Raw genomic sequence first — 12012 nt, forward strand, 5'->3', positions numbered from 1 at the left:
ATATTGTGGACAAGACTCTAGCTCGCGCGCATGCGCAAAAGTTTCATTGCCGTGTCCTACAGCAAATTGTCCTCTTTTAAGTATTCAAGTCTTCTGGTTTGATCGATCTAAGATGTCAATGAGCTTGACAATTTCTAGCCACATATGCAAATGAACATGAAGATGAATTGCAGTTTAAAGAGACAAGCTCGGAACCTAGTTACAAATTTGCTTCAAACCCGTCTTTTTCTTATGGTAGTTGAAAGGCTGTTCACTTATTTAGTTTAGAGTACCAATCTAGAGATAAGTTTTAAATTCACGAGTATTGTGCAAGTCTTTTGTAAAAAACTAGACTGTAATCAATGGAAACACAAGAATTGGATCTTCCTGCCCTCTTCATGATGGGTTTTTTGCAGTTTTAAGTAATTCTGGCCTCATTTGGTTACATAAATGAGAAGAGATAGTTTGTAGTTGAGAATAATGTTAGCTTGGAGGGCTGAGTGAAGAAGCTGAGCCGAAGATGCCCGCCACGTGTGGTTCACAAAGTTGGTCATCAAGATTCAAGGCTCCGGATTTCATGAAGAAATATTACAAATAATTAATTATTCAAGATTTTCCATCAAGCACTCAAGCAGAAGACAAAAGAAGTTTGTGCATCTACTTATCCATAGTGGAAAAAGAAAACAGACAGAAAGCTTACTTGGTTCTTCACTCTTTCAATTTTCCTGGTTGGTAGTGAAAATTAAGGTTTTATCTTTCACCCACATACATAATAGAAGAGTAGTGTTAAATATAATCTTAAGATATATATTAGGGTATGCAAGTCTCACACATTCTCTTTTAAAAAAAATAATTTATTATTATAAAAATAATTTTTTTATATAGATTTCAAATTTATCAACTTTTTTTTAAAGAAAATGTCTATATCTTACACATTCTAAGACCGTAAATATATTACTCTTATAATGGAAAAGCAAATACCTCGATGCTTTTCGATCCATTTATTGCTGGAGTGAGATCTCGCCTTAAATATATATATATATATATATATTCGTGATATCTTGCCTATTATTATTTTTCAAGAAAAATTTTATACATCACATTACTATCTCACTATATATGATATAACATATTTATTACTATTGAATGATCATTTATTAAATAATTTTTTATTATTTAATAATAATCAATATAATACATTTTACATAATGAAATGAAAATAAAATAGTGATATGACGTTTAGTATTATTCCTTATTTTATAAGCGAAATTTAAGGTAAATATGTTGCTGAAACCAGAATAAAAAAACATAATTGCGGAAACCAAAAGCAGGTGCGCGACTTGAAAACGATCGGTTTTAATTTATGAATGATGTGGCAATCAATCAAAATCTAAGAGGCAGACTTTTGAGAAAAGTGGGTGGGCCCTTGAGATACCAACCACCAAAAATTTTTAAGTCGTTGAATGTTGTATCCCCTCACATCTTGAGGGGCCCAAGCCCATCACTTTGGTCGGTTTTGCTCCTCCTTACCAGTACAGCTCGTGTATCACAACTCTTTTGTCCTCTTCCCGCGACAAATACTTTCGAGTTTATTTCTGTTTTAGTGCAATAAATATACATATAAAATAATAATAATAATAATTAATTTATTATTATGATACATTATACATTATACATTATTATTATTAGTGAATTACTCGGGCTTTACTTATACATTAAAATTGTTCAAATTCGAGTTTATTTTTTTAAGATATCTTCCAAAAAAAAAACATTTGGTCCTCAAATTTTAACTGTAGAAGTAAGTTATTTATTATAAAATTTCTAAATATAAATGACGTAATATTCTCATCCTAACAAATAATAGAAGAAGTCATATGCATCGATACTCTAAGCATTTTCCTTTAAAGATTATCCCTCTAAAATGAATTACTTTTCTTGGTACAATCACAGACATACCTTGAAATTGAAGTCGATTTTAGTTCCGTTTGTCTTCGTAGATAAAATGAGATGAGTTAAGATAAAATTTAAAAGTTAAATAAAATATTATTAAAATATATTTTTTAATATTATTTTTATTTTTAAATTTAAAAAAAAATTAAATTATTTATTTTATTTTGTGTGATAATTTAAAAAATTATAATAATTAAATAATATGATATGAGATGAACATGATTTCCCTTCTCACAACATCACGAACAGCATCAATAAGCTCTGCACCCCCTCGGTTTAGTGACCCTAGGCCCAATTGTTTGTACTCTTAAGCTTACTACTAGTGGGGCCCAATACCACTAGGAGTGCAAATCCCAAATTGTTGATTTTCTCAGAGCATGGGCTTGGGCAATGTGGATTGTGGGCTTATTGAATCTCTCTCTCCCAAGATAAGAGGTTTGGACTCTTAAAAGGATTGAATCCGTTTCCTTTCCGAGCCCCCAAAATCACCGTTGATACGTTATAAAATGTTCGCTTCTGATTTATTTAATTCGTTAAGAGTTGTTGGTTTTCATTTCCTTTTACAAAATATTTATATATATTTTTGGGTCCAATTTTAAATGATACTTTACCATAAAATTGAGCTCTAGCGGTGGCTTATATAAATATATATATATATATATATATATATATGTGGTGCTACTCTGCCGCCTCTATGTACTCACTTTATGTGTCGCCTAATGTAAATTGTATTTTTCTTTTCTTTTATATTTTATATTTTAAATATTTTTTAAACATATTTAAACATTTTAAAAAATAAAAAATATTAATATACTAATAGTCAATTCCTTAACCATTAAGAAAATAAAATTAAATATATAAACAGTCAAAATGAGAGAGTAAAATGAAAAGGCATACTAGCGTTATTATATGAAACAGAAAACTTGGTATTGTTGGCAACCCCTGCTAAAAAGAAATTAAATTAAAAATACTACAACTACAAAGAAATTTTACTATCTGTCATGATTTGATGTGATACATTCGATTTATTTTATAATAAAAATAATTATATAATCTAACATATCATATAAAATTATATCAGTTTATAAATTTATATTTGTAAAATTCATTTATAACCGAGAGGTTTCTTTAATTAGTATAACTTAATATAAATGTGTGATGCCAATGGCCTTACGGTAGAATGGCACCCCCATAATCCGTAAGGACCATTGTGTGTGATTTGTATTAATGTTTGGAAATTGCAGCACCGATTGATATTTTATTTTATTTTATTATTTTATTTAATTTTAAAGAAGTGTTTTTAAATAAATTTGTGAATTTTTTCTTCTTTTTAAAAAAAAAATTATATTTAAGAGTATAAAAAAATGTATGAAAAAAAAATGATGAAAAAAAGAATTTAATCTTACGGTACCACCCACACCCTCACTATGTTTTTCAAAAGAATTGCCAATAATATCATTTAATATTTTACAAAAATTCTAAACGCAATCGGGGTGGGGAATTGCTGTTGATATGGAAAATAAAGCGTACCATTTTGTGTCTGTAGCAAAACACGTTGTTCGAAGATTTTGATACCAACTGAAGACTCTCCATCAGAGTTCCCTCCCTTCGAAGACCAATACCTACGGCAACCCTCCTTGTCAAGGTTTCGCTATGAAATTGGCTTCTGCATCTCAACAGTTGTCGAATATGAACTCTTTCATATCATCATAGGATATGCCATAAGTAGAATGTAATCTAAGTTTCAGGCAAGCCAATTATGAGATAGAGAAGAACTAGACTTGGTTAGCTTACCCATCTGTTCAGTCGTGTTCTTCATCGCGTGAATCATCTCAAATATCACATTTTTTTTTTAACTTCAACTTGAATTTTTGCTTTTACAAATCCACTTCTTCATGGGGAAACATATATAACAAATTCAAAATTTCAAGTTAAGAACTAGGAAGTGACTTCAATATACTTTTTTTTTTAATCCAATCGATCATCTCTTTCTTCCTTTTCTTCCCCTTCTATTTTCTGATATCCTTCTAAATCAACTTCAGATATTTTCCTTTGAGGAATCACTTGAAAAAAAGAAACTTTTCAATCATTTGCTCATAAACTTGAGGAGTATCTCTATCACTTGGTTCACAGTTAGGACCTGGGAACTTAACATCTTCAAAGTAACTCCCAATCGGGAGCTTCGTTGTCTGGATTCCTTGCTCTTTTGCTTTCTTCATGATTATCCCTTCCCATCGATCATGATCCACTAACCCACCAACAATATATATCTTCTTGGGATCAAGTTCCTTGAGAACAGTTTCTGAGTTTTTTATTGAGAGACGGAAAAATGAAAGGGGAGAAAAAAAGGGAGGAAGAAAGACGGAAAAAATAGAAAGTGGTACCAACTGTGTTTGTGGTTACACAACGGTTGGACACACAGGTTGTTAGAGCATCTTATTAGCTTGGCCAAATAGGAAGGATAGTCAAGATTTGGATAATATGTGCCAAAAAGACTCTACATTAGATTGAACATATCTAATTTAATTTAGATTTCAGCTACAGTATGTGGCTAAAGATAGAAAACTATTGTTGGTTCATCAAACATTAAAATACTAGTTTCTCACTCCAAGTAAAAATATTATTTAGTTTGTAATTAAGAAATTTAGATAAAAATTTAGATGAGTTTAATTAAATATTTTTTGTTATTAGCATTAAATGACTTTTGAAAATATAATTTTTTAATATTAATTTAATTAGAATATAATTATTATTAACATTTAATAGGTAGAAGTACAAAATGTGAGCTTATAAAAAAAAAGAAGTATAAAATGTGATAAAAATAAATTAAATTAAAAAATAATTAAATTAATAATATATTATTATTATATAGAGATTGAATAGATAATTCAATGTGAGGATTGAATCAAAATAGAATAGATAAATGTAAAGAATTGTGATATTGACTAAATTTAAAGATGATTAAGTAGCAAAACTTTTAATTTTATTCATCTGGCCGCGTGAAGTGAAGGAGAACAGTACTCCACGGAAGAACACGTGTCATCGATTTACACCTATTGCACATAATTTCGATCACACTCCGAGTTACGACCTCCCGTCCGCGCACGCCTTTACATTCAGCTTATTTTAACCCCCAACGGCTAGATATTCCCCAGACCAATCTTCTGCCGTTGGCTTTTTCTCAGATCCAACGGTTACAAAGGTAAGAAAATTCGACCGTTGGCCGCTCCACTTCAAAAGCCCACCCCGCTTCATACACTCTTCGTCCTCTCTTACTCTGTACTTGGCACTTGCGAGAGAGAGAGAGAGGGAGAGAGAGGGAGGGACGATAAAGAGAGCAAGAAGGAATTAGTCGCCGGTAGGCTGTAGCTTTAGTTCTCGGATATATTCAAGCGATTAGAAATGGCGTCAAGACCTATTGTTCCACCACAACCCAAAGGTATTTCTTTACTCTTCCTCGAGGGATTCTTTTGAGGATTAGTATGTTCTTTGTTGTTTTATTTTTCTTTGAATATGAGTTTCCGTATGGTTATTTGTTGATATCCACCCATTTATTCGAACGCTTTTGTTTGGGCTTCGCTAATCTTTGGTAACATATCTTCTCTTGTTATTATCTTTTTCTTTTACTCCGACCCTTTATTTTTGTTATAATCTTTTTCTTTTACTCGTATTTCGACCACCTTTACTTCGAACGCTTTTGTTTGGGTTTTTCTAATCTTTAATAACATATCTTCTCTTTGTTATTTTTTTTTCTCTTCTACTCGGACTTCTCTGGTTTTACTGAGTTTTACTCTAAGTGTAGATCTCGAGTACGAGGGGTTCGGCTTCTTTGGCCTCTTTGGTTGATGTTCTCCATTCTCTCTGTTCTGTTTGTCTGTCGAGATAACTGTCAGGAGAGCATTATAAATCTTATTTATGATCCGTTTGACGTTATTTTGGATTTTCACACAAGGAAAAAATTTACTTTTTTGTTTTTAATATATATTCTCAGGAACCGAACTGTAGCGGATTTCATTTTTCTGTTCCTATATCTTGCGTTGTCTGATATGTGCCGCGCCGATCCATTTTTTCAGAAGAAACGTTATACTCTTTCTTACTGAAATTCCTTGGAGTTTTTTTTAGGTGGGGCTGTAGTTGGAGGCAAGCAGCAGAAGAATGATGCCCCGGAGCAAGAAACCGCAGAGCACTCGGTGATATTGGAATGTGGTAAATATCAAAGGAATCGAAGGCAAGCCTAATCGTCCCATCACAAGGTCTCTCTTACTTTTCCTCTCTTAATGTATTGTTTTCGTTTCTGATTTCACATTTGCTGAATGTTTATGATGGATTTTCTAGGAGTTTCTGTGCTCAACTGCTAGCAAATGCGCAAGCTGCTGCAGCTGCCGAGAATAACAAGGTTTCGTTTATCTTTCTTTTTTCTTTCATCTCTTCTTAATTGAAAATCATGCGTTTGGTGATTGAAATTATGTCTGATTTTGTATGCTGGTTGTCTTGGGGTTTTGCAGAAACAAGTTTGTGTTAATGTGGATGGGGCCCCACTTCTTCTTGATGGAGTTGCAGCAGGTAAGAAAGCCGGGGCACCAAAGCCACCGCAGAAGAAAGCCATCGTTAAGCCGAAAGTCGAGGAAGTAATCGTCATAAGCCCAGATACACAGGACGATGACGCTAAGTCCAAGCTAGAAAACCCTGTGAACAAGAAAAATGATGGAGAAGGAATGTCTAGAAAGAAAGCACATGCTTTTACTTCGGTCCTTACTGCTCGTAGCAAGGTGACATTTTTATTCTCTCCTTGGGCTACTTTTGCTCTAAAGACTAAAATCTTATCCCTATTTGGCAGGCTGCTTGTGGTTTGACCAAAAAACCTAAGGAGCAGATTGTCGATATTGATGCAGCCGACGCCGGTAATGAACGGGCTGCTTTGGAATACGTTGAGGACATATACAAGTTCTATAAATTAGTTGAGGTACATTTTTCTCCTCTTCAGTTTGAGTTCATTCTTCAGTTTAAGTTCAACTCTGACCATTTAGTACTAGTTATGAAAAATCAGTGGTTTATATAATATCCCAAATACATTTAGAGGGGTGAATAGGTGTTTTTTTGATGCAGCCCATTTTACAACTCTTTATATAATAAGTGTTACTTTTTTAAACTTTAAGCAACCTTTCTGTGGAGCTTTCGCTCGAGCCCAGACTAAACTTTTCTTCAGCTTTCTTCCAGCGATCCATCATGTGACTTAAACTCTAGAAAATTATAACTCACGTAAAATCAGGTTTGTCACATATGCCAACACAAATTTTACATTAACATGTTGTTCTTGTATGTGGTGCAGAATGAGAGTCACCCTCGTGACTACATAGACTCGCAGCCTGAGATCAATGAAAGTATGAGAGGGATTCTGGTGGATTGGCTGATAGATGTCCATAGGAAGTTTGAACTGTCTCTCGAAACTCTTTATCTGACAATCAACATAATCGACCGGTTCCTGGCAATTAAGACAGTGCCCAGGAAGGAATTGCAGTTGGTGGGCATCGGTGCGATGCTCATGGCCTCCAAGTATGAAGAAATATGGCCACCTGAGGTACTTATATATCGTAACTAGTTCCTCTACCTATCAAATAGGGGTTTATAAGAAGCTTTGACAGAAGAATCTGTGTTGTATGCAGGTCAATGACTTTGTACACCTTTCAGACAGCGCTTACACCAATGAACAGATTCTTGTAATGGAGAAAATTATACTTGGCAAGCTGGAATGGACCTTGACTGTGCCTACACCATATGTATTCCTCGTTCGTTTCATCAAGGCATCTCTTCCTGATCAAGATGTCAGTATATATTCTTTCTGATTTAGTGTAGAAGCTGGAAACCCTTTTCTGGTATTGTTTATATTGATAAGCTGTATATTGTCTGAAATCGTGTAGTTGGAAAACACGGTCTATTTTCTTGCTGAGTTGGGTATGATGCATTATGCGACCATAATGCATTGCCCATCAATGATTGCTGCCTCGGCAGTCTATGCCGCTCGTTGCACCCTAAAGATGAACCCAGCTTGGAACGAGACCCTTAAGCTTCATACCGGCTTCTCGGAACCACAACTGATGTAAATTGCATTTTTTCCCCCCCTTTTCACTGTTGTTCTCTTGCGTGTAAAAATGGATTTAATTTTATTTGAAATTAACATGGTCTTGCAACGAACAGTGACTGTGCTAAACTACTGGTGAGCTTCCACTCGACGGCAGCGAAAAGCAGGCTTCAGGCTGTATACAGGAAGTACTCAAATTCTGAACGGAGATCTGTGGCGTTGCTTTCGCCGGCCAAGGCTCTCTTGCCTGGCGGACTATGATCCAAGCGTGCTTTCAAGGCGACAGTTTAATTGACTTTCTAGAAGAGAAGAGAGTGGTTGTGGGACACGACAGTTTAAAATACATATCTATGATCAGTGTAAAAGGCAAATTTGTTTGCTTTTTTCTTTTTGTCATTGATCCTTCTTGTTTCCTGCTTTTAAAAAACGGGAGCAATCTGTATTTAGGGTAAAAAATCAGAAAATTCTTTCGTTCAAACATTTCAGAATTCATCAATTGGTAAATTGCACTTTCTCATAAACTCCTTGGAACCTAATAATAAAAGAAGGAACTTTTGCATTCGTTTTCCCCAACAAATCTCACACCGAACCAGAAAATTTCTGACGCTCGAGCATCGCGTGCTACCCAACCATATAAAACTGGGTAGTATTTTCTAAGAATACTGATTTTTGATCAACCTCACCTTTTTCCATATACAATATATAAAAGTCCAGATAAATTCAGTGATTGTTTTTATTGTATTGAACGAGAAAGAAGACAATATCACATTTTATAAGACTTATGGTTGACTTTCACGGTTCTTCACGGTCCTATGCTGCATTATATATGTTTAGTTTTATTATTTGCTCGAATGCTTTTAGTTGCCGCCCTTTCCGAGTTAGATGCCATTGTCATATTACCTTTCAGGTGATTCACTTTTGTATGATATTGCCAAGCTGTGGATGGATGCCTTATATCTGATGTTTATGCAGTATTCTAATCCCCGTGTCTATTAACTAACTGTTTTCATAAATATAGTTAGGATGAAAGCAGCATGCTAGGCTAATATGGTATAGTTAACTGCCCTTGCAAAGAGGCTGCATTGGTTTGTCCTTGATGTTAAAGTTTAGCTATTCTTGTCATGATTTGGACTTCAGGTCAGCATCTATCGTGCGTGAACATTTTTCTGACGTTACAATGGAAGGATCTGTATATCAAGGTTTTATGCAGATTCGGCAACTTCCCCTGTTTCAAATTTGTCTATCTACTCAAGAGACTCGACCATCTTTGCACACGGAGTGCACTGTTCCAGGCCATGAAGAAATGTATCTTGGATGGCATTGATGAAGAGTGTGTATGTTAAGTAAGAGTGTGGTCTAAGACGAATGTGAGGCCAAGTGCCATGTCGGATGCTTTATGCATTCTTGTTACCTAAAACAAACATTTTTGTTTGAAATGTATTGTGGTACTGAGGTCTGCTAAATAACTTACTGTTATTTAGAGGAGGCCTATTGGCTCATTACTCTTTTAGATGAACCAACAATATACCATGGACAAAGCATTAGATCCATTGGCCCCCACCTATCTCCTATTATATCTTGGATTCAACTTAATTGCTTCCATCTTAAAACTCAGGCACATTCTTACCTAATTCTTCTCTCCTTTTGAGATAAGATATAAATTTCAGAGATAAATGAGCTCAAAAGAGGGAGAACAGGTACAGGAAGAAATCCAAAATGAGCACTAGCTAGTACCAAAATGATGAGAAGTGTTGGGAGTGGGCAAGGATTGTGTTGTGGGACTAGATAATTAGGAGACTATACAATTCAAGTTTTATGTTTAAGTTTTCTTTTCTGTATTTGTTAGATACTATGATTTGTTTTGCTTCTGTCTCTGTCACTTTCTCTCCGCCTCTAATTGTATGAAGACATCAATTCCCAGCAGCCCTTCTACTCTCAAAAGTCTGCTTCAAGTGTGTAGCCCAACTTTTCTGCAGCTTGCCCTGATCTTCCTGTCTTTTTTACAGTGGCATTTCATTTGCATAACACCTCCCCGCCTCCCTCCTTCCTGTCCTCTTTGAGGCTGTTACCAACTTGAGAGTGTTTGGGGATTCAAAAATGAAATGGTCAAGTTCAAGTACTCCAACCACAGCATTTCATGAAGATGGGATCTTGTGTAAAGGGCGAGCATTCCAACCTGAGGTAGAAGGTTTGCTCTTGTTCCATATGGGCCTATCAAAGGTTTGTGCGGTTCTACCTTTTTTGTGGATAATTGCTACACAAGCGGATATGGAAGACTTTTTGAGATTTTAACGATGGCATTCGACCTACCATGGAAACCATGATGGCTGAAATGAAGGTTCCATGGCATTGACGCCTTTTAGTGAGGTTGGCCAAAAAGCACTCAACCTCTTTGGACTAGGACTTTTTTTTGAGTCTACACGGCTGAGTTTCTAGATTTTGGCCTATATCTTGTAGAGAAATCTCATAGTAATGAATTTGATCTTCAACAGCATAGTTAAATGAGTTGGATGAATGAATTAATAATAATTATCCCATCATTTTCATGTCATCTTTTTTATTTTGTTTAAATTTATTTTATACAGCATTGTGATTGGATTTTGAAACTTGAAACTGAGCAGTCAAGGGAGAGGTAAAAAAACAATTGCTGATTGATTTTCCATATGAAGAATGATTGGATCTCAACACCTTCTTCACACCTTCTTGGAAGTTTAATACAAACCGTTCTGAGAAATCAAGTGGCACATGATTATCACATGACCCATCAATTCCTTTCAATGTCAATTGATTCTCTTGGTCTGTGCAACATTATTCATAGCATGTTCTCTATGAAGGTTGAAGACAACAACCATACCAATTTCCAATTTTCTATTACTGATGTGGTTTGGATAGTGAAATGAGATAAAATGAGATGAGATAGTTTTAGAAGAGTTGAATAAAATATTATTAGAATATTATTTTTTAATATTATTATTATTTTGAGATTTGAAAAAATTTATTATATTTTATATAAAAATTTAAAAAAATTATAATAATTAAATGAAAAATAAGATGAAACTATCTTTATATTCAAAGATGCTTAAAATTGATTGGTCCAAGTGTATGTTTCGGACCCAACAAGCAAAGTATTATCTTCTTGGCACTTTGTGACCTTTAGTTCCAACCTATGGGAGATAATTTGTCCTATTTTCATTGGGGGAATTTTTTTATATTTAATTTCTCAACTTTTCTGCCGATGAAACCACACAAAAATAATCACAAAAATCTGATTTACATTGAAAGCTTGGAATCTGATTTACATTAAAGTCAACCCTAATTAATTATAGCTGGTGCTTGCACTGAACTGTTCCTATTCAAAAGGAACCCATCAACAAAAACAAAACATAAAAAATAATAATAATAATTTATATTATCATCTTCACATACTATATATTATATATTTTTTTATTTATTAAATATATAATATATAAATGATAAATAGAAGAATTTAATAAATTTAAAAAAAATAAAATAAAAAAACAAATTAAAAAAAAATATGCAATAAAAAAAAAAAAAAATTTATCAAACCTTAGCTAGTTGATTTCCCACCAACAACGTTAAAGAAGAATCTCAAAAAGTGATCAGACTTTAATACCATCCCTCCTAATCCTACCCAACTCCCCCATTTTTCCGTACAGAAAAAAGAGACAACTTTGGGAATATAAATGAATCATCATATCCAAACTCTGTAAGCGTCATTTCCGAAGTACATTTGTCCCTGCCCATTGCCCACCTTCTCTTGCCATTTGTAGCTCTCCTTATTCGGTAACACAATCGCACCGGCTGGCCCTATCCATCTGGTGTAGTGAGCAGAGGCGGGGCGTCACCCTCACGCGCCACCACAAATATTAATTACAAAGGATGGAAAAGTTAAAAGATAAATCTTTAGATCTTGTTAACACTCGGCCACACTCTCGAGTACAAAAATAATAATAAGAGAGACCCTCATATCCTGGGGAAAAATA

At 34.3% G+C, this 12012-nt stretch overlaps 1 protein-coding gene across 1 annotated transcript; it reads left to right on the forward strand.

The window, feature by feature from the left end:
* Nucleotides 1–5189: 5189 nt before the first annotated feature.
* On the forward strand, nt 5190–8486 carry LOC121267713 (G2/mitotic-specific cyclin S13-7-like). Its single transcript, XM_041171727.1, is given in 11 exon segments — nt 5190–5368; nt 6052–6090; nt 6093–6125; nt 6128–6182; nt 6265–6325; nt 6435–6698; nt 6767–6892; nt 7259–7507; nt 7593–7751; nt 7848–8026; nt 8125–8486. Coding segments are annotated over 11 exon segments (1347 nt in total). The 5' UTR covers nt 5190–5331; the 3' UTR covers nt 8270–8486.
* The last annotated feature ends 3526 nt before the right edge of the window (nt 8487–12012 follow it).

The sequence above is a fragment of the Juglans microcarpa x Juglans regia genome, chromosome 5S, assembly GCF_004785595.1.
Source record: "Juglans microcarpa x Juglans regia isolate MS1-56 chromosome 5S, Jm3101_v1.0, whole genome shotgun sequence".
Classification (NCBI taxonomy): domain Eukaryota; kingdom Viridiplantae; phylum Streptophyta; class Magnoliopsida; order Fagales; family Juglandaceae; genus Juglans; species Juglans microcarpa x Juglans regia.